This window comes from Trichosurus vulpecula, chromosome 5 (genome assembly GCF_011100635.1).
Source record: "Trichosurus vulpecula isolate mTriVul1 chromosome 5, mTriVul1.pri, whole genome shotgun sequence".
Taxonomy (NCBI): Eukaryota; Metazoa; Chordata; class Mammalia; order Diprotodontia; family Phalangeridae; genus Trichosurus; species Trichosurus vulpecula.
In genome coordinates this window covers 290313395-290340645 of record NC_050577.1, presented here as the reverse complement: position 1 = coordinate 290340645, position 27251 = coordinate 290313395, and the positions used below count along the sequence as shown (strand labels likewise).

General features: G+C 45.2%; 1 protein-coding gene across 1 annotated transcript in view; it reads right to left on the bottom strand.

Moving 5' to 3' along the window:
- Positions 1-27251, bottom strand: part of RFX4 (regulatory factor X4) — a 94778-nt gene that overhangs the window by 11905 nt on the left and 55622 nt on the right. The window contains exons 9-15 of the mRNA XM_036760804.1: positions 24134-24234; positions 21762-21820; positions 16583-16727; positions 15501-15595; positions 14799-14916; positions 11487-11606; positions 7799-7960 (exon numbers count right to left, since the gene is read on the bottom strand). Coding sequence (XP_036616699.1) covers positions 7799-7960; positions 11487-11606; positions 14799-14916; positions 15501-15595; positions 16583-16727; positions 21762-21820; positions 24134-24234 — 800 coding nt within the window. The remainder of the gene's footprint in view (positions 1-7798; positions 7961-11486; positions 11607-14798; positions 14917-15500; positions 15596-16582; positions 16728-21761; positions 21821-24133; positions 24235-27251) is intronic.

The window sequence follows — 27251 nt, the reverse complement described above, 5'->3', positions numbered from 1 at the left end:
AACGGATACACATCCATCATGGGTGTCTTAGGGCATGTTCCTATATCAGGTAAGGGGCTGGACTAGCTAAGTTCTGAGGTCTCTCCCACCTCTAAGGATTTATGATTTGATAACGTTTCTCCTTTATGTCAAGCTCCAATGCTGACCTCCTAACAATGGCCGTATTTTTTTCTCCCAAAGACAGAAAATTCCTGAGTGAGATTCATCCTAAGTATAAAATATAGGTCTAAACTATGTTAAAGGTTCATATTTTCTAGGATGGGGTGGGGAATGTGGCAGGACATGAAAACATGCAAAAGAATTAGAAGGTATTCCTTGGGGATCTGATATGGAGAACAGCTGGCCTGCTTCTCTTCTAAAAATCAGCAGAGTTGTATCAGATCACTTGCCATCTTGGGGAGGGAAGGAGGCAGAAAAATTTGCAACTCAAAATCTTATAAAATGAATGTTGAAAATTGTCTTTACATGTAATTGGAAAAAAATAAAATACTATTTACATTAAAAAAATCAAAAAAAATCATCAGTGTCTTAAGCTGTCCACTTCTTTAAAGGATTTGAAAATCTAGGCTCTGCCATACTAACATTATGTAACATTTAGCCTTTTAGGAAAAACATAGAGGATTCATGACTTTACAGGAATTGAAGGAGGGGAGGTTGGGGTAAGAATGAACCACCCAGGGGCAGCTAGGTGGTGCAATGAATAGAGCACCAGGCCTGGAGTCAGGAGGACTTGAGTTCAAATCCAGCTTCAGACACTTGACACACTTACTAGCTGTGGGCAAGTCACTTAACCTCAATTGCCCTGCCTTGCCCTTTCCAAAAAAAAAAAAAAAAGAATGAACCAACCATTAGAAGCCAAATGAGAGCATTGGGATTTCCCTTAGATTTTTTTAAAAAGGAGTCAGACAAGGAAGAAAAGGATTTTTCCCCCAGTAGTGGGAACTGGCAACATTTGAGAGAAATCAGGCTATGAGGAAGGAATTGCCATTGGAGATCTGAGTTCCAAAACAGAAACACAATGAAACCTCTTGAAAATGGGCTCCCACGGGTTGGGTTTGGGTTTGAGCTCTGCCATTTACTAGTTATACCACTGTGGGCGCTTTGTCATGCTGGGACTGTTTCCTCTTCTGTAAAATGGGATAATTCGACTAGATGACATCTAAGTTTCTTTCCAGTTCAAAGACTCTATGCTACTGATAGATTTTCAAGATGGCATATTTTTGGTGAAGAAGATCTACTTAGAATCATAGATTTAGAACTGGGAGGGACCTTAGGGGATATCTAATCCAACCCCCTCATTTTATGGTGAAGAGTAGTTAAGTGACTTGCCCAAGGTCTCAAGAGTGGTAAGTGGCAGGGCTGAGATTTGAACTGGGGTCTTCTGACTCCAAATCCATTGCCCTTCCCACTTTTCCACACAATTTCTCAGGATTCTAGACTTAGAGATGAAAGTGACCTTAGAGGTCATGTGGTTCAATGGTATCAGACTCAAAGAAAATCAGATCCCTGGTTTAGAAAACCACACATTAACATTATCTATGTGGTATTATATTTTTACTTATTAAATAGTTCTCAATTACATTTTAATCTAGTTTAAAGGCCTCTTACCTATTCTAATGCCCTCATGGTACAGATGAGTAATCTGAGACCGGGAAAAACTCAGTGACTCATCCAATGTAATATAAGCAGTAAATGGAAGAGTCAGGATTGGAATCCAGGTCCTCTGACCCAGAATCTAGCACATTTTTTCACTGTCATGATACCTCCCAAGGAAACTCCAACTGGGTGATCCCAGTTAACACTATGACAAAATCCAAATTGACCAAAGGAGGCAAAAATGATATGTGTTGCAAGGTAAAGAGGTGGCACATCATTTCTGTGGGTGGAGCACCGGCCTTGACAAACTAGTCATGTGACCTGGGGCAAGTCATTTAACTTTGCTGGGTTCTGACTCTCTAAGAATAGAATAGACACTTCTGTGGCAACCTGCCCTGGTGGAATGACTTGCCTCATCTGGGAATTCCTTATGCTAGGATTCAGCCTGAGAACTAAGAATGTTTTTTACTACATTTAAAACTAAAGTTGTTTTGTATTTTAAACACATGTAAAAACTACTTTTTAGCTCCTCCATTGTACAGAAAGAGGAGGAGGACTGGGCTCAGTCCCCTGGACTATGGTATGCTAACTCTGCCCTACGCCATTGCAATAACAGATCCAGTCCCCAACCCAGGGCAATGTTTTTGGGAAGTGTTCACGTCCAGTCCTATGCTCTGTCAAGAGGTCAGAAAACTGATGTTGAAATCTCTGAGAAGGTAACCATTATGCTGGGATAAATCGCTCACTTTGCCAGGGTAATGAAACAGCTAAGAGGGGGTAGAAGCCATCAGTCATCCATTAGTAAATAGGGGCACCCGGATCTTGGGAATGTGCTCATGTCTATGGTGTGTAAGGGCAATTCCATTAGCAAATGAGTAATTGGCTGGCCCAGGGAGCAAACCATATATTTATTAGCAGGGTGGCCATTGGAATAATCATTAATGGGGCTTTTGTCATTTAGAAAGAATGAGGGTTTGTCATCCTTTTGGAATCTTCTTCAATTGGGGGAGGGGACCCACAGATAAAGTTGGCCCCATCGGCTCAAGGTTCTGCCAGGGGACCATTCATATGGATCTACTTTTCCTTAAGCAGGCATCATATAATCGCCCCCAATTTAATTTGCTGTCTTTGTGTTGGGCAAAGAGAATGGGGGCAGTTTGGAATGCCAGATGAATGGTTAACTTTTATGGCCAATGCCAGAAGTAAGGAAAGACTGAAGAAGCCTATAAAAGGTACAAATGGAAGGTACTCCAACACAGTGGTGACCCAGTCGGAAAGAATGAGGACCAAACAGGCCCATTTTGCGACTTCAACGGAGGTTAAGAAATTGCCTCCCTGTGTCATGTTAAACAGGCTGCCTGATGTAGCACCAAATGTTATGTTCCCTTTTCTTAAAAAAAAAAAAGGCAAGAATTTAAAATGTGATGCAAGTTTGGAGCCAGGGGGTTGGGGTGCAGGATAGGGAAGGAGAAGTATGGGATTGTTTTCCTTCCATTTTTTTAAGCCTGGAAATGTTTTTTGGGAAAAAAGACAGAAAACAATTGAACTAACTGGTTACCCTGTGCAGTTCTATTGAAAGAGGCCTGCAGATTGGGGAGGGGAAGAGAAGGGAGGGGCACAAGCACTTATTATGTACCTACTGTGTGCCAGGCTCTGTGCTAAGCACTGTACAAATATTATCTTGTTTGATCCCAACAACAATTGTGCAAAGTAGGTGCTTTATTATCCCCCTTTTACAGGTGAGCACACTGAAACAGGGAGAAATTAAGTGACTTGCCCAGGGTCACACAGCTAGGAAGTGGCTAAGGTCAGATTTGAGCTCAGGTCTTCCTGACTCCCAATCCAGCTCTCCATCCCCTGAACCATCTAGCTTCTGATGCTGGATTTTTAGGACTTACATTTGAATCCTGTCTCTGCCAATGACTATGTATGTCATTGGGCAATTCCCTTCTCTTCTCTGGGCCTCAGTTTCCTCATCTGTCAAATAAGGGGGTTGAACTAGATGCCTTTTAACATCCTTTTCACCTCTAAACCTATGATCCTACCAACTATTTTCATCATATATAATAATGAAGTTTCTTTCACATGATCACAATCGACTATATGCCAATTTCTGCTTCACATACCTAGGTTTCTCCCCCTATTTTCAAACAGTTAAAGCATATAACCTTAAAAAGAAATACTTGCGTGGATAAACCCAGCAGTCATTTGTCTATAAAACTGGAGCTTCCTTGAAACTATACCTTGTATCAGAGGATTTTAAAAAAGGCACAAAGATTTATGAATGTTCAGAACATGCTTAGCTAAGTCTAAGGATTCCATTGATGGAAACTTACTTTTGTAGGCCAGAAATGGCATATAGCAAGCTAATTAAGAGAAGGCCCATAGTCACTGATGGACACACCCATCTTCATAAGGCCTCAAACATTTAAAAGCTGTTGTATAGCTGGCTCACCACTAGACAGCCAATACCATAACTCATCAGCCCTGGGATCATAGGTGCAGAGCCAGAAGGGATCTTGGAGGTCCTCTAGCTCAAAGACCTCATTTTAGAGAGGAAGAAACTCATCTCTACAGAGACTAATTGACATGAACAAGGCCACACAGACAGGAAAATGGCAGAGCCAAAATTTGAACATCAGTCCTCTGTTTCTGAATCATCTATGACTTTTGCTCTGGGTAAAGTCTAGCTGAATTGGATCTGGAAAACATGAGCAAAGCTTTGTCAGTTGAAAAGACACGTAACTGAGGAGGCCAGATCATCAAGGAAATGAGATCTTCATCGGCGATGTTACTGAGAAAGATTTGACCAAGAATTCGGATTCAAATCCATGTTTTCCAAACTCAGGTCAACCAGACTAGCCAAAGTAGAAAACCAACTTCCACGTTAAGACAACATCCAAGACAATAGAAATCTGACATGATACCTTTCTAAAAATTACCCCAAAGAGTAAGTTGTCTCCTTCACAAAACAATTATATTATTACTTTATAAATGGTTCAGTTTCCATATTATTAGGGTTCAAAATGGGGCTGCAGATAACACGTTTAATAATTGCCTCATAATAGGCCTGTACAGCATCGATAACCCAAAGGAATGAATTCCTTGTTTTCTTCCAAGAACGTGTTCTCATTTTGAGTGCTAACTGCCTCCTAAGTCTTTCACAAATGGCGTTCGAGGAAAACATTTGGCATCAGTTCCTGCATGATGAAATTTTTTAATGTGTCCTGGAGACATCCAAGAACAAAGTCAAAGTGCCCTGAATCTTCAAAGGTTACCAACATCTGAAGAGAATCTGTTCCATATTTATATTTCGGAAGAGATGCTTTTATGACCTTTTAACGTGTTGCATTCGAGTCTCCCATGTTCCAGGCGGCTTCCATCCCCCAGCACACCTGCCCTCCCCAGGCATCTGACTCATGACATACACCAGAAGGAAGTCCGGCAAACTCATAAATCAGATGAGATCTACAAGCAGGTAGAAAAACATTCCTTTTGCATTTCTCCAATGTGATTTCCCTTTATCTCTTTGCTTCACATTGGAACACATGCCCCAAGGAATGATGTGGTCATTGAATTCTGGGTGAGGGCGCTCAGCAGCAGCTACTACTGAAGAGAACTACCATTGAACAGTTTTGAAGGAAATTTAAGATGTTTCCTTCTCAAACTTGGGAGACCAAGAAATAAACAGCAACGGGAAACATGCAGGTAAACATAGCAATCTTCAAACACAAACTCACAAGGAAAAGGATTCTATCTAGCTGCTCACTCCAAGTGACCCACCGTCATTCTAAGTCAGGATGATGACAGGCTGCTAGGACTCGGTTTCCATGAAAAATCTCATAAAATCTTTGGGACCTGGTGGGTCCCATCTCTACAGGAACAAGAATCCCTTCTACGATGTTCCTGGTCATTTAGCTTCTTTTTTGAAGACTTCCAGTAATGGGGAACTCATCACTTTGCGAGGGCACCTAACAGGAAATTGTTTTGTCCTTTCCATAGAGGTGAAACTTGGCTCTTTCTAGGTTCTGCTGAGCCCAGCTTTATCCTCTGGGATGAGGATGAGTAGAATCTTTCTAGATCTTCCACCAGATGCTGGGGATGCAAAGATGAGAATGGAGCCTGCCCTCAAGGGGTTTACCTTCTACTTTAAAACGGCAATGACACCAGATTCCAGACAAGAGCTGGGCTGGGAGTGGAGTGGGAGGGAGGGGGAGGGGAGAGAGGGCCAGGAGACAAGGGGGAGGGGGAGCAAGGGAGGAAGGAAATAGCAGCTGGAGAGGATGGACCCGAGAAGCAAGACTGGTTTCCTTTTGAAAACTGTAAGTTTAAGTAGAAAGGAAATACAGGGCAATTAGCAGATAGGTGCAATCTTGCTAATTGTTGCCCATCAGCAAGTACTTAATCTCAAGGGCTGTTATCATGTCCTCTGATGCCCTTGGCAGTGAATCTGAAGAGACCATATGGATTCAAGTGGAAAGCACCCAGGAGTGAGGAATTTGCCTCTGATGATTTGGAAGCTTTGCTCTCCTCCTCTTGGGTCTGGCATATTTTTGTGGGCACCCCCACCCCTCACTTGGGATCACAAATTGAGAGAAGGGAACTTTGAGATTACTTCACATTTTATAAATGGAGAAACTGGCCCCAGAAAGGTTAATTAGCAGACCCTGGGGCCTCTGACTCCAAATCCCACATTTCTTTTTTCAGGACACCAGACAGCCTTGCAGTCAAGATAGCTGGGGCTCCCAGCCTGGCTCTGACGCGAACTCCACACACAAGTCACTTGAACCCTCTGGGCCTCGACGGCCTCATCTCTAAAATGGGGTCAATCATGCTTTTACTATTTTTTTCCTTTTTCTTGCTTCTCAATGGGAACGAGAAGAGAGGGAAGGAAAAAATCTGGAACTGAAAATAAAGTGGAATGCGTGATGTTTGAGCTTGAGGCTGCGTGGACCTGGAGTCAGAGAGGGCTGGGTTCAGGTCCTGACTCTGATGCGCACTCTCTGGGTGACTCTGGGCCACTTCATTTTTGTGTGCCTCCCCAGGACATAATTATTAAGTCTTTGGCAATCTGGATTCTCCCTTGGAAGGAAGTAGGGAGTCCCCATACTGGGAGTTCCCACTCTGAAGGAGATACCCAGCTTCCTAGTATAAGGAAGGCTACCTTCCAAGACCGCCACAATGGATATGAGTTCTGGAGAGTCCAGCCTATGGCCCCTGGTTGGGTTGAGGGTGTGACTGTGGATGCACACTGAGACAGGCTGTAGCGCCTGGTCAGGGGGCTGTCTCTTGCCCTCTGCCTACCCCCCTGCTTCCTCTCAGCTCCTTTCTTACGGTTTGTCCAGCTCTTGTAGGGAAGGGAGAGCAGGAAGGAATCTAGAAGTGTGATTTCATCCACATGGGGAGGTCCCATTGTGGGAGTTCCCTCTATCCATGTATATCAGTGCCTTGCCCGGAAGGTCACATAGCCAGTATGTGTCAGAGCAGGACCTGAACCTAGGTCTTTCTGATTTCAAGCCAAGTCTTTTAACCATAACCCTCTCCTGCCTCCCCATCCTCATTGGTGCCTAGCAAAGGGTTCTACATGGAGTCTGAAGCTTCTTAGTACAGGGTGTCCCAAAAGTCTCAGTGCAGTCTTAAGCTCTCCAAGTTGACAATGAGGCCTTTTGGGACACTGTCCATGTTTGTCGGATTGAACAGAAGAGGGACAGACACTTGTCAGGGGGCTGGGCAATGGCAAGAGATGCAGATGACCACCTGTAAACAGGCCCAGGAAGATGAGGGTAACAGTAGCCAGCATTTCTAGAGCACTTCAAGTGTGACAAAGGACTTTAACAAATGCGACAATACCCGTAAAGTGCTTGGCACCTAATAGGTGCCATGTAAATGCTGGCTATTATCATCATATTATCTGATTGTCACCACAATCCTGCCAGGCAGGTGCAGCAGCATTATCACCCCCTTTTATAGATAAGGAAACTGAGGCTCGGTGCCTTACTGGGGTCACTGGTAAGCATCTGAGGCAGGATTTGAACTCAGTTCTTCCTATGTCAAACCTAGAGACCCGTCCACTGCCCTACCTAGCTACCTGGCAGACACAGATTACCTTACAATCCCCTACTAACAGTGAGTCTGCTCCTTTTCAAGGAGAGGGTGTGGGTGGGCATCTGCCTCACAGCCCTTGGGCGCTAGGGGGGGGTACCTGTTGTGGTGAGGCCAGTATACTCCGGGGATGGGTTGCTGACAGGCGAGGAGGGAGGTGGCACCTCTACTGACGTGGTGGACTTTGCCGGCGAGAAGGAGGGCACAGGCGACGGAGTCGGCGGGGCGGGCTCTGCCAACAGGATCTCTTCTCTGACCTCTGCTGTGGGCAAAGAGACATTCATGCTAGGAGGCGGCCTGACGGCCAGATGCCAGGGGGTAGGCCAGGGGTGGTTAGGACGACGGACTGTGTGCCTGAATGACCAGGGAAGCTTGGAACACCCCAGTGTGGGAGCTTGGGGGGTCTCCTACGGTGACCCTATGGGAGCACGTGGACAAGAGTCAGGGAGGATGGATAGGCGTGGCTGGGCTGTGTCACTGGACTGGGAGGCTAGACACAGAGAGGGGGCAGGGCATTGTTCTGGGAGGGGAGTGGAGGCCTCCCAGGCCCAGGAGGTAGCTCACCCACTGACAGGGCGCCTTGACATTAAGGTGGGAGAGGCCCAGAAAGGATGAGTGTGGAATCTAAATTGGGACGATCCTTTCTCACTGGTTGATCTCAGAGTCCAGGGACCCCCAAGGTGCAGCTGAGAGGGACCTTCAAAGCTAACTACTTCATCTTACAACGAGGAGCTCACTTGGTGGGGAGTTGGAGAGCGGACTGACTCAGGAATAAAAAGGGCCAAGGTTCACACCTTGCCTCTGATGTTGGCTGTCTGTGTAACACTGAGTAATTCCCAGAAGAGGCCATTCCCTGGGCCTCAGTTTCCCCATTTGTAAAAATGTGTCAATGACCTCTGGGGTCCCTTCCCTCTCTAGACTGATGACTCGTGCAGTCCTCTAGGGGCTGAGGTTCAGAGGGTGGAATCCACCCATTCGGCATCACATGGCTGGTGAATGTCCAATGGAGGAGGTGAAGCCGGGTTCCAGTGATTCCAGGTCCGGTGTCCTGGTGACCATGCTGTTGTGTCTCATCCAGATCACTTTGGGCAGTGGGGTGAGAGGAGGTTGGGGCAGGGGATTGGGGAGGATGAGGAGTTGGATTTCGAGCACAGGACCAGTTCTAGATGTGGAGGGGATCTCAGAGACAGACAGGCACACAGGCACAGACACCCATAGACACAACCACAGATACAGACGAGCACATAGACACAGACAGATACACAGAAAACACACAGACACACACGAGACACATAGACAGATATAAACAAGCACACAGGTACGACAGACAGACAGACAGACAGACAGACACACACACACACACACCCCACCATTGTTTTAGAGAGGACCAAGCACTGACCAAGAGAGATTAAGTGCCCAGCCCCAGGGCCGTGGGAAGGAAGCTCTTGCTCATTTCTGCGCTGGACCTCACAATCCAGAGGAATCCTCCAGCCTAAATCTTGAGCCGGAAGGAGCCTCACATCCAAGCAAGGCCAACCCCCTCCCTTCACAGATGAAGGACCAAGGCCCAAGCAGGGGAAGAGACTGACAGGCCCAGGGTCCCACAGGTTCTAAGTAATAGCCAGATCTAAACCTCAGGCCTCCAGAGCAGCTTCTAGCAGAGCCGAGCAGTCCAAACACTTTCATGTGCTGTTTCCTCCAGACAGGGTTCTGGGCTCTCCCCAGAGGGAAGCCTGCTTGGCAGTTGCCTTCTACGCTTTTCCTGGGCATTACTGCTCGGGTCTCCCCTACTCATTGAACAAGCAAATTCTATTAGTAACCATGAGCTGGGCCTGCTGGAGGTGCTGAAGTAAGGGGAAGGAAATAAGCACTTATTTGTATATTTAATGTTATATTACATATTTAATTTACATTTTATACGTATATAAATATATAAACAAATATATTATATATTATTTATTAATTTAATGTATTTAAATAAGCATTTATTAAGTACCTACTATGTGTCAGGCACTGTGCTAGAGTGCTTTACAAACATTTTTTCATTGAAACTTCACAACAACCTTGCAAGGCAGGTGCCGTTATTATCCCCACTTTACAGATGAGGAAACTGAGGCCAATAGGGTTAAGTGACTTGCCCACGTTCCCACAGCTACTAAGTGGCTGAGGCTAAATTTGAATTCAGGTCTTCCTGACTCCAGAGCCAGCTCTCTCTCCACTGCGCCACCAGCTTCTGGGCCTAGTCTGCCTTTTGGAGTCAATGTTGAATATTCACGATGGGCTTGTTACGGTTTATTTCTTGGTGTTGCTGTTGTCGGATCTGTGATTGTACCAGTGCAGGGAGCTCTCAGATGAGGAAGCTGCTCCAGCGGCCAAGGCAGGCCATGATTCCACGATTCGTCTTAAAGAGGCCCCTGGGGTTTGTTAAACAGCGTATGCCCAGCCAAGTTGGGCCCTAGGCAGGATTTGAACCCAGCTTGCCCTGGTTCTGAGGAAAGCTCTTTGCTCAGATCAAATGACATAACATTTGTAAAGCCTTAGTATAGCTTCTGGCATGTGGACAGTACTTAAATGCTTCTTTCCCTCTCCTTCCCTCCCCACCCCCACTCTGCATTTTCTCTTAATTTCTTACTACATGGCTACAATTTTATTGAGATTTTACAGCCTTGAGGATTAAAGAGTGGTCACATTATAATATTTTCTTGTGTTTGTATCATGTTTTATATTTTCCTAAATACCAAGAATGGGTGTGGCCTAGGGGAGTCCATGCTTGGACTTAAGCTGGAGGTCCACCACCCAGTAATTGGCAGTCTGACTGTGCACCTCCATTTCCTTCATCTCTGACATGAGGAGGTTGGACGAGATCTCTCTTAGTGGCCTCCTCCAGCCCTAAGTAGGCTCTAGTTCAATATCTCTGATCTCCTGTGATTAGTTAGAGCAGGGGTCAGCAAACTACCGCCCCAGGGCCAAATACATCCTGCTGCCTGTTTTCAGTTTGCTGACCCCTGAGTTAGAGACGAGGTGATGGGGCTAGATCCATGATTTTGTTCATATATAGGGAACTAAGTTCCTCCACTGATGAGGGCCAGTCTCTACACTGCTACTTCCAGTCTGTTTTAGAGAGTTATCTTGTGGTCTGTTAAGAGTCCCACAGCCAGGATGATTCAGTGATGGCCTGGAAACCAGGCTGCTAGGCTCTGAAGCCAGCTCTCCACTAAGATAATTATTATTATAATTAGTAGTAGGATGTCCATTTTATAGATGAATATACTGATGGCCAAGGTCATGTAGCTAGTTAGTGAGAGAGGCATGAGAGGAGCCCCAAGTCTCCTGCCTCTGAATCTATTTCCACTGTAGCACACTTATTCCCTGGGATCATCCCTGTCCACGAAGGAATTCTCTTTTTAAATTGTTTGTTAGAGATAAAGCAGAACCAAGTATACATGCATACATGCACATATATGTATATATATATATATACACACACATATATATATATACACACACATATATATATACATACACACACATTTATATACACACACACATTTATATATATACACACACACATTTATACACACACACATATATACACACATACACCCTAAAAATGAAGAAAAGCATTAATCTCACTATTTGGGGCACATTCATCAGGGGATGTATAGGGATACCCTAATGGGATACTCAGGCCCATGGGTAGAGAAAGCTCTCAAGTCCAAAGTGAGGTATACCCCAATCAGTGGAGTGACCCCCGCCCACCCCACCCCTGCCCATCAATCCAGCCTTACCAGTGCTTCCTTCCCCTTTCATGGCCCTCATGAGCTCATTGGCTCTCTCCTGACAGTGGAGCGATTCCAGCAGGTACAGCACATAGTCATCAAACATCAGGTGAATGAGGTGAAAAGACCCTGGCAACAGAAACAAAAGAAGAAGTTGCCCATTGTCCAGTACAACCACAGCTCTAGGACCCACGATGGCGGCCACCACCAAAAAGCTTCTGAGATCTCTTCTCTCCTGCATGGACCTTTCCTTCTTCCACATAGGAGAATAGTCATCATCTGTGCCTCTCATTTTGGAGCGGAGTCTTTTCTTTCTAACTCTAAAACTCTAACCACTACATCACTTATCCTGTGTGACTGTGGGCAAGTCAAGATGTCTTCTCAGTAACCTCAGTCAACTGTCTAAGCCAAGGAGTTGCCAATTTTCATCAGCTGAGGGAGTTCCCCACACCAGCGTAATCCCAGGTCTTTAGCCGAATTCCCTAAGGTTCCCAGTTGGCCGTGGTAGAGCATATCAGGACCATTCCCTCCTTCATTCTAGAAACCGCTCTTTTACTGTGTCCTGGTAAAAGCATGTTTAGATGCAGGATTTTCAATAAAACGGAAGTGGGTGGGCACTGGATCGTAGATAAAAACATGGTACCTAAGTGTTGGTTGCCAGCATCAGCTTGAGCTTTGCTGGAAAACTGGTAGCATTATTCCACTTGGGGATGAATGCTTTACTGAGTTGGGTTTTTTTTTCATTTTGTAAAGAAACTTCAATTTATTTAACTCCCTTAAGAACCAAAGCTCATCACGTGCCAGCCTGCTTTGGCTGACTCACGTCACTACTCCTCTCCTTTTCCCCAACTGTGGCGGACGCAAATACCCAGAGACTTTTGTCTGCAGCACAGGCTCCTTTTATTGAGAAGGAATTATGAAAGAGAACAGAGTTGATTGTCACGAATCATAGCGGAAAGAGACTTTGGTGGGGGGAACACTTCTGGGAAGGAGACTTTGGGGGAAGAGGTGAGATAGGATGGTTGTGATATTCCACACGATCTCAGCTAAGCCAACTGGCCAAACTTGGCACCAATGCCCCAGGACGAGGATAGCATGGAAGGGATAAGATGGCAGGAGCTGGCTAAGGTGGGTGGGGGAAGGGGAACTGAACAGAGGCCTCTCTTTTTTCCTAATTAGCTGTTTTCATACAGGGGACGCATTACCAAAACACAGCCACCAACTGTGCCTTTGACCGATCCAGGCAGAGACGGGGAGCTGGGCTTTTGTCTGCTGGGAATTCTTTCAACTTGTCTATCTCCCCATGCTTAACAACTCAGCAGTGTGGCCAAGGAGGAGAGTGGCGAAGGTTTTTTTGCTAAATGGGCCCAGAGAGACAGGTATTATTTGAGGCCACCCAGGGCTGGAATATACTCTTGCATGGAATCTGGACAACTGTCTCACTTTTCCTTTTTCCAAGTGATATGTGACGTCTTTGACTTCCACCTTGGTCTTGAATTCACCCTAAAATAACACACAACCTTGAAGTCCTCAAAATAAAGAGCATTGAGCTTGGAGTAAAACTCTGGACCTTCCTGCCTATGTGACCTTGAGTGAGCCAATTAATAACAATAATGAGGAGGAGGAGGAATAGGAAGAAGAAAGTGGTGAGTCCAAAGAAGATGAACTCATATCCTAATATGGTGATTCAATTTCAAGAGGCAATCATTTTAACCACCTGTACAACAGTGCATACATACAATCAGTCATTCAACAAGCGTAATTAAACACCTATTCTGTTCCAGGCATTGTCCTAGGTGATAAGGACACCATGATCCCAAAACGATTTATAGAAGAGCAGCTAGGTGGAACCATAGTGTGCAGAATGCCAGGCCTGGAGTCAGGAAGAGTCGTCAGCCTGAGTTCAAATCTGACCTCAGATACTTACTAGCTGTGTGACCCTAGACAATTCACTTCACCCTGTTTGCCTCAGTTTCCTCATCTGTAAAATGAGCTGGAGAAGGCAGTGGCAAACCACCCCAGTATCTTTGCCAAGAAAACTCCAAATAGGGTCACAAAAAGTCGGACTGAAAAACAAAATTAATTCATCTAAACTTTGTACCTTCCCCAGCACAAGTCTTTACATGCAGTTGGCTCTTAATAAATGAATTAGTGAAATGCATACATGAGGAAGCCCTTTCCATACTGCCGCAGATTTAGACCATTTAGCACCAGAGAATCCCTTCCAAATCCTCCATGCCCACGTTGTCTGCCTCCCCTCACCATTCGGTTATGTAATCTAATTATCTGTGCTGTCTCCCCTTCTAGACTATAGGTTCTATGAAAGCAAGATTTAGGTCTTATTCAGATTTCTATCTCCCCTAATACCCAGGACAATGCCACATAAGCAGCAGATGCCCACAAATATGTGTTGAACTGAACTGAATTCCTAAGTACATTTTTGGGGGGAGAGTTCATAAGATCCAAGGATTTAGAAGTGGAAGAAACTTCCAAGGTTATTAAGCGGAATTTGTCATTTTACGGATGAAGAAACTTAAGGGTCTGTCCAAGGTTACCCGAGAACTGGGTAGTGGAATCGGAATCCACCACATTGCATCTCTAAGGCAACCTCATCATATAGGACAACCCTTTGGAGGCGGATGCTCTAAGGACTGGATTGACAGCCATCAATACGTATGCCTGCAAGCTGACTACAGTCGTGGCTGCCTGTTGGTCTTGTCAGGCTCAGAATTCACGCTCTGACTCTGATGCTCATCCTTACCTCTGGTCAATATTTCAAGGCCCTTCCTTGATCCTTCCTGGGGCAATGGCAACCCTTACTTGACTTGGGAGATGTGCTTAAGAATGGCTGAGTCTGGGAAATTTCCCATCTTGTGATCAAGCTGGAGAGGGCTCAGCTCCTTCAGGGCTGGGACTGGCTTTGGTCTCAGGTTTCTACCCTCATAGCCAAGCACAACACCTGGTGTGTTGTAGGCATTTGATAAATGCTTATTGACAGACTTGCTGTTGAATTGATGCATCAATGAGCCTTCTGGAACTTACCTGGGGGGTGGGGAGTGTTGGATGAGACACTCCATCCATTATTGGGTCAGGATTCGATCCCATTCCATGACCCCATATCATTATTCCCTCCTAATCTGAGTTGCCTTAGTCCCAGAAAGGCCTATACATGTGGAGTTCCCCTAGAATCAAAATGTTGTCCGCTAATGCTCTTTGTGCCCCAGAGAACCCAAGGGAAGAGGCTGTCTAAGCCTGGACCAGGTGGGCTTTCTGTAGCTCATGTCTGTGATGCACACATGCATAGACAGATAAGATACACACCGAAGCTGGGGGCACTATGCAAAGTCATGTCCCGGATCACCCGGGTACCGAAGCAAGACCACATCAGAAGGAACTGCTGGGCAACCTTCTTCAAGGAACCCGGTCTCTTGGCAGCTACCTACAGGAAAACAAGTGATTTTTAATATGAGCAGAACCACAGATGGCATTTTTCACGTCTGGGGCAAGTTTTGAAATCAAAACTCTTCAAATCAACTGTTGAAACTGAATTCATTTTGGTTTCAGTGGGGGAAGGGGAGGAAACAGGGAACCTGGGACACACCAAGGTCATTCCACATGGGGAAACAGCTTTGGGGTCTGACTGCATTGGGGGCCTGCCCATCTGGTAGCAGCGTATTTTAATTATTCTTACTAACTAGGTTAATTATCCTTTAATTATTCTTACTAACTAGGTGCTACTTGAGAGTACTTTCTCGATTTTGACGCTCTTGGACAAAATCCCAACTGCCCTGCTCTAGTTATAGCAATGAATATAGATGTCCTTTAAATGTACCTACCAGTTATTAAAATATATATATGTATGGACATATAATATATAAATATAACATAAAAAATATAAACACAAATCCACAGGTTGTGTCTCCAATTGCAGAGCAATCGTGTTTTGTTCACTTGTGGTATAAGTTTGGGGTCAATTTCAGTGTGGTATCCTGGTAGCGCAAGTCTTGCCTCTGGCTTACCAACCTTCACAACACATCGGTCCACCATGGTGTCCAGCCACTCGATGTAGGATTCAATGGGTGACTGTTCCTCTAGGAGATGGTCAAATTCTTGATACACTGTCATATAAGAACCCAAAGTCACAACTGATGGGCCAAGTGGCAGCCTAGAGTTTAGTATTCAAAACCTATCACAAATAAATTTGCTGCCATCCTTGACCCTTCTTCTAATCCCAACCTCAAACAAGAATCAGGTGATAGAAATGCTTGTGAACTGCCCCCACAAAGGACCTTGGAATTTTAGAGGCAGAAGGTATCCTAGAGACTATTTACCCTGAGACCCTCATTTATACAAAGGAGGAAATTAAAATCAAACAAAAAATGAGGAAGCAAAACCAGATCCAAATGAAGCATAACTACTTCTTCCCTCTTTGAACGGAATTCATCATTTGAAGAATTCAGAGCAGCATGAGAAGACTTCTATGAACTGATACAGAGTGAAATAAACAGAACCAGGAAAACAACACGAACAATAACTGCAACGCTGTGAATGGGAAGAACAAAACCCTCCAACTGAACACTATGTAGCTATAATGACCCATCTTGGCCCTGAAGAAGGGGAAAAGATGTACCTTTCTCCCTCCTTGGCAGAGGTGAGGGGGTAATGGATATGGAGTGCGCCATGTGCTATCAGATTTGCTCAGACTTGGTTGATGTGTCCATTGGATTTGTTGAATGGCCTCCCCTCCACCCCCCTCTCTTTCACAGTGTTTGTTACAAGGGAAGGCTAACTGTGCAGGGTGATATATTCAGAAAGGAAGGTGATGTAAATACAGTAGACAGCAATAAAAAACATTTAAAGAAGGGAGTTTATAACACTAAAGCACCCCCATCTGTTTTGCCCTTGGAATAGCTTGTCAATGGGAATGCAGAGGAAAGTAGAAAGTGGGATCTTTGGTTTCTAGCAAAGATGGCTCCGCTGAAGTGCTTTCTGCTGCTATTCTAAGGGAGGTAAGGACTTGGTTTTTCTCCAGAAGTCCAGCCCTCATGTTCCTCCCCATAAAAGACAGAAAGGAGGGCCCTGGGTCATGGGGGTGTCCATCTTACACTGTATGATGAGCTTCCTGTGCTCCTCCCGGGAATCTTCCATCGTATACAGGGTCTGCTTGGTGATGCTGTTCAGATCCACATTTCTCCAGTCCTCGAGCATTTGAAAAGTAATGTCTGCACTGTGGATCACAGTTCTTGATGCCTATGAGTCAATCCAATCAACTCATTAGCTCATGGCTTATTAGGTTAAAACCCCCTACATCTGATCCCCTTTTCTGCTTCCCAGGTGTGTCTGCTTAGGGCATTTCTTAAACTACTTAGAGATTATAATACAGGGCAGTGGAAATGCAGAGAAATTGCTTTTCTCTACTCCACCTCCCCAGTCTGATTTGGGTAGCCATTATGGGGCTAAAAAGTCTGAATTAGATTTTTCTCTTGCGGTTGGTTTCTTCCCATGACCCCCATTCTCAAAGCAAGAAGCAGCCCTAGTCCAGGGGTGGGGAACCAGTGGTCTCAAGGCCATACTTGAGGACTTAGAGGACCACGTGTGGCCTTGAGGCTGCAGTTTCCCCACCCCTGGCCCAGTTCAGTCCTTGAAGCTGGTGGGCATGGAACCTAGACCTGCTAGTTCCAGGACACAGACGTAGCTGATGGATCATAAGATCATAGGTTCAGCACTAGAGTGGACCTTATAAAGGCCATCTGGTCCAACCCCATCATTTTACCGATAAAGAAACCGAGACCCAGACAGGTTAAGTGACTTGTCCAATGGAGGGTGCTCCTGTACCCCATGGCAATGTTTGTTTATAGTAGTATAATACTCCCATTTTGTGTGGGAGGACATCTAGACTCAGACAAGTAAAGTCAGGTAGTCAGTTGATAAGCACACATTAGGCACTTACTATGCACCAGGAACTGTGTTAAACACTGGGGAGACAAAGAAAGCCCCCCCCCCCCCCGATAACCCTCAAAAATTAAAAAAAATCATAGTCACTGCTCTCAAGGAATTCACAGTCTAATGAGAAGACAGCAAATAAATGTACAAGATATATGCAGAGCATATGGATGGTGATCTGAAAGAGGAACTTGTTAGTACTTGCAGAAGGGGAAATCACTTGACCAAGGTCACACAGCATTGAGACTTGAACCCAGGCCCTCTGCCATCAAACTGAGTGGGCTTCTCACTGTACTGCACTGCCCGCAGTCATCTGTGTGCCTCCAGCTGGGTGGCATGTCATATCCAGATGTGGACATGAGCCTGCTGCTCCCATGTCCACGCTGAGTGGTTTCAGAAATATCTTTTTTCTTATTTTCAATGTAGACATTCTGTTCTCTAAAGGACAGTGGGGTTTTTTAAGAAAAATTACTAGTATCAAATCAGGAATCAGATAAGGAGAAGGAAAAGGGAAAACTTAAGGGCCTAAAACATAATGAACCAACCAACAAGCATTTATGAAGTACCTACTATGTGCCAGGTGCCGTGCAAGTCGATGGAGATACAAGTGCAAAGAATCACACGGTCCTCACTCAAATGAGCTAATTGAGAAGGAAGCTTTCATCCTCAGCCCTAAGCATGGTGCCTGGCACATGGTAGGTGCTTAATAAATGTGTGTGGACTGGTTGATTACAGAGCAATAAAAGCCTTCATTTACAGAGCAAGTCACAGCCTACAAATGCTTTACTTACACTGGGTCACTGGACTCTCAAAATAAGCCTGTAGTTGAAGAATACTTACTCCCAATTTACAGATGAGAAAACTGAGGTTCAAAGTAACTTTCCAAATGGAACATAAGCTTCTTTAGGTGGATAGGGGAAGGAAACTGTTTTATACTTGTCCTCCTATACATCTAATCCTGGCATGGGGGGCATTTAATAAGTGTGTGTCAGATGGCAGTGCCCAACATCATCCAGGCAGTGGGAACTAGCTCTTGAAGCCTTGTCTTCCAATGCCATTGAATAGCCACAGCCTAAGGTTTCCCCTGACAGGGACTTCTGGCATCACCAGACACCCAAGGCACTGCCAAGTTGACCATGCAGGGCTCTGGCAGAATGAAAGACATCTCAGCTGGGTTAGCGGGGCTTCGTCGCTACATAGGAGGGTTCCCTGTGTGGTGAGGGAAGGAGGGACAGAGACCCAGATGCAAGCCTCAGCTCTGTTGGGAGGAAACGTGAGGAAATGACAGCATTTTAACAAGCATCAATAAACCTTTTCTTCTTCTCTAAAAAAGGTGAGAAAATTAACCTCCCCAGTGCTTCAAAGAGTGCCTGGCTCAGAGTAGGCACTGAAGACATGCTTTTGGAATGACTGACTTATTCATTCATCAGAATAAGAAGGAGCAGGAGAGGAAGGGAAGGAAGGAAGAAAAAGAAAGAAAGGAGTTATGCAAACCTAACCAACTCTTTAAGTAGATGTGAGCACACGCAGTGCCGTACACCTGTAGTTCCCCCATCTCTCTGATGAATGAATAAGTCAGTCATTTGTACTCAAGAGAAGAAACACCTTCCCTCCCTCCCTCCCTCCTCCCTCCTTCCCTCCTTCCTTCCTTCCCTCCTTCCTCCCTTGCTTCCTTCCTTCCCTCCTTCCTTCCTTCCCTCCTTCCTTCCTCCCTTCCCTCCTTCCTTCCTCCCTTCCCTCCTTCCTTCCTTCCTTCCCTCCTTCCTTCCCTCCTTCCTTCCCCTTTTAAAACTTCTGTACATATGTTATTTCATCCGGTCTTTACCACAACCCAGTGAGACAAGTGCTGTTATTGTCCGCATTTGCCACATCTCACCTCCCACTCCGAGGATGCTGCCATCCCTCAGTCCCAACCCCAGCCTTCTGTCCTTTCAAGCCTGAACACCTCCTGACCAAGGCTGACCCTGTGCTCAGAGAGAAGCAAGATAAGCCGAAAGCTACCTGAGGGCAGAGTCTGCTTCCATTTTATTCATGCCCCCAACACCTCACACACTTGCCTGGTATATAGTAAGTGCTTACTAAAGGCTTGTCAATGGAAGATCGATTCAGAGGCAGATAGCACGGCACAGAGGCCACAGAACCAAAATGGGAGTCAATTAAGACCTGGGTTCAAGCACGACCTCTGACACTCACAAGCTTCAGGGCCCTGGAGAATCCCCTTTAACCTCTCTGAATCTCAGTTTTGTCTTCTGTAAAATGGGGATCGGAATAGAATCTGGTTGTTTTGAGCATCAAATAGGTATACATGCACACATATGCACACACACACACATACATTTATAGTGTTAGAGTTATAGTACAGATATATATTTAGTATAGTTACATAGTATACAGTACAATGTTTATACATGTAATATGTTCTATGTATTCATAGTGTTTCACAAACCTTAAAGTGTTATGTAAATATTAATTAAGGGGCAGGGAGAAGGCTACAGTCGTGTGTTAGCTAGAGTTTCCTGAAGCCCATGAAGTTTTAGCCCTCTTAGAATGTCGCCGCATTCACAAGGGATGAATGACTTTTCAGACTCCCAAGGAGGAAGGCGATGTGAGACTATATTCGGGGAGTCCTCCTTTAGGGGGCATCTGAGCTCTTCCACAGGAGGGTGTTTTCCAGAAAACTAGAACTTGCCCCATTTAAGCACACACATACACACACGTGTTTAAGCATGTTTGATCTTTAAGCCTCTGCCTTCTTTGATGGGATTTTCTGAATATAATTCAGTCTTTTCTGGATGAGTTAGGGTTTTTTGTTTTTGTCGTTCAGTCATTTCAGTCACGTCTAACTCCCCGTGACCCCATTTGGGGTTCTCTTGGCAGAGATGCTGGAGTGGTTTGCCATTTCCTTCTCCAGCTCATTTTACAGATGAGGAAGCTGAGGCAAACAGGGTTAAATGACTTACCCAGGGCCACACAGATAGTGAGTGTCTGAGGCTGGATTTGAACTCATGAGATAAGTCTTTCTGACTCCAGGCCCAGCGCTCTGTGCACTATGGCGCCACCTGGCGGACTTGTGGTTGTCATCAGAATAACAGCTGATGGCACTTTTTGGCCTACAAAGTCCTTTACAAGCACTATCTTATTTCCTCTCAGAACAACCCTGTGTGGCAGTTACTACAAGTTATCATTCCCATTTTGCAGGTGAGAAAGATGAGCCCCAGAGAAGTAGAGTAACTTGCTTCCTAATTAGCGTTGGAAGAGGGATTCTGGCTGAGGTCTTTACTGCCAGACTCCCGACCTAGTGACCTTCCTACCCAACTCCTTAGCCTCCTAGGATCAGGGGTAATCAATGATTACCCTGGTGAGGTCTACAGGGATTCTATATCTAGAGCTGGGGAGGCCCTTGAAGCTCTTATAGTCCAACCACCCCATTTTAAAGATGAGAAGACTGAGCCCCAGGGAGGTGGGAGTGACTTGTGGCAAAGCCGGGACTCAGGCTCAAGTCCCAAGCCTCCAAGGTCAGGGTTCTCTCCACGGCGCCACGATGCCTCCCTCTCGATCACCTCCCACATGGATGTAGGCTGCTGGGTTTTTCATGATTGCTGTTTCTAGCTTCTCTCTCTCCTTCCTCGCTATCAGATCATCATTAATCTCTGTTAAATCCTGCTGCAGCAAATGCTCTTATCCAGGTTCCCCACCCCTGCTCTTACCCATCCCCTTCCTCAATCTATTGTGGCTTTGGGCATCAGACAACAGGCTTGTTTGAGTTGTAGGTCAAATGCCCATAAACACACTCTGCCCTGTGTGTAAAGCATATGGACGTCCACGCATAAACTTTAGGCAAGTCTAATTATATCTATTTTTCCTCCAATAAGGAATCTGCAGTTGAGAGCATGTAAGTGATTTGCTTAAAGTCACCGGACTAAGTGCCGGAGCTTGGATTTGAACCCTGGTCTCCTCATTCCAAATCCAGCATTTCTTCTACCACACCAGGCTGCCTCTCAAGAGAAGCCAATAACAGACATTCTGAGGCAGGCGACTTCAGATATCCAATATACACTTTCCTCGTAAGTGTTTAAGTGATCAGTGATTTTATTCCTTGTCTCCAAGAAATCATAACCACTAGCTGAGTGACCTTGGGCAAGTCACTTAACCCCAATTGCCATGCCTTCCCGCCCCCCACAAAAAAAAGAAATCATAACCACCCAGCAGATGAACTGTCCAACAGATACATGGCATGGCCTTAGAAAGAAGTGGTTCTTTTTGTCGATTGACCAGTTGGGTACAAAGCAAACCCCATAGATTGGATGGTAAGCAAAAAACAAAAGATGCCATTCTAACTACCTGGCAAAGATGGTTTAGCGATGTTTGCCGTCTCAGAATTTGGGAAAACCTTCTTGACACTGCAGATAAAAAGATTTACAGTTTGAAAACGTTCTGTAATCAGCTGAAATTTTGACTTTCTCAAGGGTGAATTCCAAACCAGCCCCAAATAAGCAATCACCAATGATACACTGACATTTTATAAACCCAACGGCTGAACGCTTCATGTCTATTTCTTTGTTCCACCCCTCATCAATGTCAAAAATGTTCAATAAAAAGAATACCTAGGGGCCTTTTTGTTGCTGCTGTGGTTCTTAAAGTTTAGACTTCACTCTGACAATCTTGTTTGGTCCAGGAAATATTGGAAAACCAATGTAATTATTCACCTGTGTTGATTTTCCTTTCCTGAAGTATAAGATCCATTGCTTCTACCTTTAAATAATTGCAGATAGCAAATGGAGGTCTCGCAGAAATCCTCTTGAAAAGTAAATTTTTTTAAACATCAGATCTCATTGAACAAACCTATTATGTGTGGTGGTGAGAAGTCCTGCATACATTAGGCATTTAAGAAATATCTGCTGGATTGAAAGCCTCTCAGAATCGGATTTGGCATCGATATAAAGTGGAGATGGTTTTGGCATCAAAATTTGTATATATAGGTGGTCTACTAACCTGAAGGAAAGTTAATTGAATGTCTTTGTTTCGAACAAATGTGGTCTCTGATTGGTGGGTAATGGAACCTCCATTGATGGGGCTCATGAGCTACGGTTTTGACTGGAAGATGACCAAGAATGTGCCTCAAACATGAAATGGTCTAAAGGAAATATGTAGGGGAGCAGGGAGGGATGGAAACAGCCATTGGTTCTAGATTTGTGATGGACAACCTCATTAATACTTACATTTTAGCAAGATGCAGATTGTTCTCAGTTGATAAAAGATAAACACAATACAACCTATTACATGAACTGAGCTAAAGTATTTAAAAAAACCCATTACAATCCAAAAAAGCCAGTTATAATAAAAAAAAAAAAACAACAGTGATATCACAAGAGAAATATCCAGCGCTCTTTGACCAACCTATCTTTGCCCCCGTCCCCGCCCACTGGGCCTCTGGAAGGGGTGGTAACCTGGCTCTTTCCATTTATGACACACATTTTCTAAAGTGCATTTTAAGACTCTCTGGGGATAATTGCTTTCTTCCTGACCCAACAGGTACCAAATCTGGAACCACCATCCACATCACAGACTTTCTGCAGTTTGGCATCGTCTGCATAATTAGGATGCAAACAGGACCACTACTCTGATTAATCTTTGGATCAGTAAATAAATAATCAAAAATGTTCCTAGGATTATTCTAATTGGTGTCCAAAGCTAGCTCCCCAAACAAAAAGAGAGAGAGAGAGAGAGAGAGAGAGAGAGAGAGAGAGAGAGAGAGAGAAATAATAATGCCCTACCCCCACCCCACCGACTTCTAATTTTCCAGGCCGATCAATTGTTAATCCTTCTCCTTAATTACTTTTTTTCTTTAACTTTGTGATGTGGAATCCAGCGCTCATGAAAAGAAAGGAGCTGAGACCCCTGAAAGGAAGCCGGCTTCATCAATAGGTGTTGTGCTCGGCGGGCAGCCCGCTCTAAAGCGTGTTTGAAAGGCCCCCCTTTGCCGGGGAGAAGAGGGTAATTTGATCACCTTCAATTTTACGTGCTGGCATTTCTTTGGAGCAGAATGGTGAGCTGTATTCAAATTGTGCAGCACTTTTTTTTTAAAGGAAAACTTTGTTTTGCTTAAAATCGTGTGAATATTTGTTTAATATCAACAAATTAATAGTGCACGAGTCTTCTCAAAAGTGAAAGAAAAAGACTTATCTGGATGGGGCAATGTGATCGAATCCAGTGCGAGAATTCTGCTGGGTGAATGGAGATTGCGGGAAAAAGCAAGATTTATGGCCTCGAGTTTCAAATGAATGCCATCCCTGGAGTTTCTCATTAGTCAGACCAAGAAATAGGATACAGTGCTCAAGCTATAGGGTCTTAGATGTCGAGCTGGAAGAGGCCTCAAAGGCCAGTTAGTCCAATTCTCTTATTTTATAGATAAGGAAACTGAGTCCCAAGGAAATTAAGTTACATCCCCAAGCTCATACACATTGTGTATCAGAGGGGAGGTTTGAAGACATGCCTCCCCTCACTCCGCCTTGATTCCAGAGCCTGCACCCCTTCCGAAACCAAGAACTAAGCAGGCCAAGCAGCTTGCCAAAGGTCAGCCAGATAATTAGTGATGGTCCTGGGCCCAGGACCCAGAGCTCAATGCTCTGTCCATGACATACCATGCTGTTTTTCATAAGCCCATCCCCAACCTCCTCCCTTCCCCACTAACCAAATGTCCTTCCATAACTTACATTCAAATTTGATGTTTCGCAAATTCTCTGGGAGGTCATGAAGGGCAACCTTGAGCCACTCATCTAGCTGTTTGGCAAACTTTCGGATCACCTGAGTCAAGCTGAAAAGAGAAAGGGTCCACTTAGTGAATGCACATGGCTCAATGGGTCACTCCCAGGGAAAGCCAAGCCAAAGGCTTCCCCCTCATTACAGGGAGGAGCGAGGGGTTAACCAGGCTGAGAACCCAGCTGGCCTATCTTGAAGGGGAATCCAGCCCAGGCACCTCTATTTATGGGCATGACACAATGGCATGACCCAACGAGAATTCTTGGCTTCCTTTAAATCCCAACTAAAATTCCACCTCCTATAGGAAGCCTTCCCTCTTCATTCCAGAGACTTCCCTCTGTTAATTTTTCCTATTTATTTTGTCTATAGCTTGCTTTGTATATATTTGGTTGAATGTTGTCCACTCCTCCATCCCCATTAGATTGTAAGCTCCTCGAGGACAGAGACTGTTTCTTTGCCTCCTTTGTAACCCCAAGGCTTAGCACAGTGCCAGGACCATAGTAGGTGCTTAAGATATGTTTATTGAATCGAACTTCCCACCCAGCCTCCCAAACTGGGTCTTCATGGGAGAAGCCTGAGGATGTCGGGATCATGTTCACAATAGTTACAGACACTCCTGTACCTATGATGCCCATTACTCCTTGACAACCCCGGGAGGTGGGGAGTACAAGCCCTATCATTGCCATTTTTGCAGATGGGGAAACTGAAGTACTCTCAAATGGTGCTTTCTCCCCCATGAGGTTGTACAGGATCATTACCCCTCTTTTGCAGATGAGGTACCTGGAGCTCCAGGTTCATACAACTAGGTAAGAAATAGGGCCTGAATTCCAACGTAAATTTCCCTTGACCACCATGGCACCAGCCTTCTTTGCTCTACATATGGTCTCTCCCTGAGGTGAAGATCTCATGTGTTCACTCATTCTAGGGTCCTCTGTTCATATGCTATCTATTGTGTGACCAGTACCAGGCCAGCACAGACTAGAAAAGGAGATGCTCATAGGACAGATCACAGGCTCCCAGAACTAGAGGGATAGGGACATGAGAGGCTGGCAAGTCTGACGCCCTCGTGTTATAGAAGAGAAAACGGAGGCCCTCAGTGGTTACGTGATTTGTCCAAGACTGTATGAGGCTGATAAATGATAGGGTGATGATTTGAACTCAGATCCTATGACTCTCTTTCCATGGTACAATGCTGTATTCCTCCCACCTGGCTGAATAGGAATAGAGGAGAGCCCTCCTTTACAAGCCCGTCCTTGTAGACCATCAAATCATCAAGCGTTTATTAAGTGCTTACTGCGTGCCAGGTACTAAGCTAAGCCACAGATGGAAAGGTCTTGTCTTGCAGCTCTGTGCTTAGAGGTGGCCCTCTGGGGTCATCTGTGAATGTGGCAGTGGGACCCTCAGAGGCATCCACCCCACACACATCTTTCTGCTGCTCCTGGATAAATCAAAGGGGCGTCATTCTCCAGTGGGCCACACCATGAACTAGCACAATTTTTCTGATTTTTGTACCAGTTGTAAAGTTGAAAGGAAAATGTCTCTGGCTCGTGGACAGGAGTCCCAGACCCCAAAGCTGTGCCCTCCCAGGGGGTGGGACAGCTGCCCTGGCTTAGCTCCTGGGAGAGGGGGGTTTTCTAAGACTCTGCCCACTGTTCACCTCTGTGGGTCAAAAGCTATGGAAATTATAGTAAGCAAGACCCCCCATGTGGCTGCTAGAGAGACCACAGGAAGGCTTCCTTTTCAGTCCCTTTGAATAACATTTTATGCCTGTGAGGCATCAATCCCAGCCTTGGTATGGAAGGCCAGGCTTTGGCCAGGAGCACAAGATCACCAGCAGAGAGGATTGCGTGTTGGGTTTGCATTGGGTTTCCCATAGCCCGGTTGGCTTTTTATAAAAAGGAGTGGTTCACATACCACCAGAGCTTGCCTGGGAAGGCTTTTGTTCCATAGACTCCTACTCAAGGGTGCCAGACTTTCAGGAGGAGCCCAAGTGTGCCCCAGCTAATGGACTGTAGCCAGGCTGGGGCTATTTTCACTTCAAATACTGACCAGAGTCACTGAGCTGAGGGCCAAGGAAGAGCTAGGTTAATTTAATGCAACAGCTCAACGAGCAATTATTAAGCACCTACCCATGCCCTCAAGAAGCCTACAATCCATGCCAAGCATTTCAAAGGTCACTAACAGCCTCCTAGTTCTAAAACCCAGTGACCTCATCCTCCTTCATATCTCTGACCGACAATAATATCTAGCACTTAGCACAGTGCTTAGCACACAGTAGGCACTTAATAAATGTTTATTAATTGACTGATTGATAGACTACTCTCTTCTTGAATTTCTCTTCAACTTTGATATCCATGACAATATATCCTTCTATTTCTCTGGCCATACCATCTATTTCCCTTTTACTGGTCTTTACAGATTTATTTACTCGTTTATTTAGACTAGGTAAAGAGGCCATTCTCTGCCTCATTTCTTACCTAGCCTTAATCACTGTTGTCTTCTTCCATAATTATCTATTACCTTGCACACAGTACAGGTTTAATAAGTATTTGTTGAATTGTATTCACACTCAGGGATTCAACCAGGAGCTGTGTGTGTGTGTGTGTGTGTGTGTGACTCTGTCTTAAACATCTCCTATCTGGCCCTCCTTCCTGAGATAGGGCTGCCTCTGGGATAGCCCAAGGCAATTCTTCCTCCAGACTTTTCTATTTGACTTAATGACACTTGTCCTGGTCCTCTGACCTTTGACTGTTAGGCTATCTGGACTTCGAACACAGACATGGCCCAAGGAAAAGGAGACAACTGGGAAGGCGCTATCTTGGATGCGGCTCATGCTGACCCTGGGAAGCTCAGAGTCTGGAGGCACTTCAGAGGTCATTCTGTCCAACGTGTAGCCAAACAAGAATCTACAGTCGGAGACACCCAGTGAGTGAGGCGCTGACCTAGACTGGATAAGGAGCACCATGGTGGCAGCCACTCCTTTCTGGAGAAGTTTTCCCTTACATCGACCCTAGGTTTTCCTCTCTGTAGCTCCCTGCCCCTCCAAGGCATTCTTGCTTTGAGGAGGGAAGC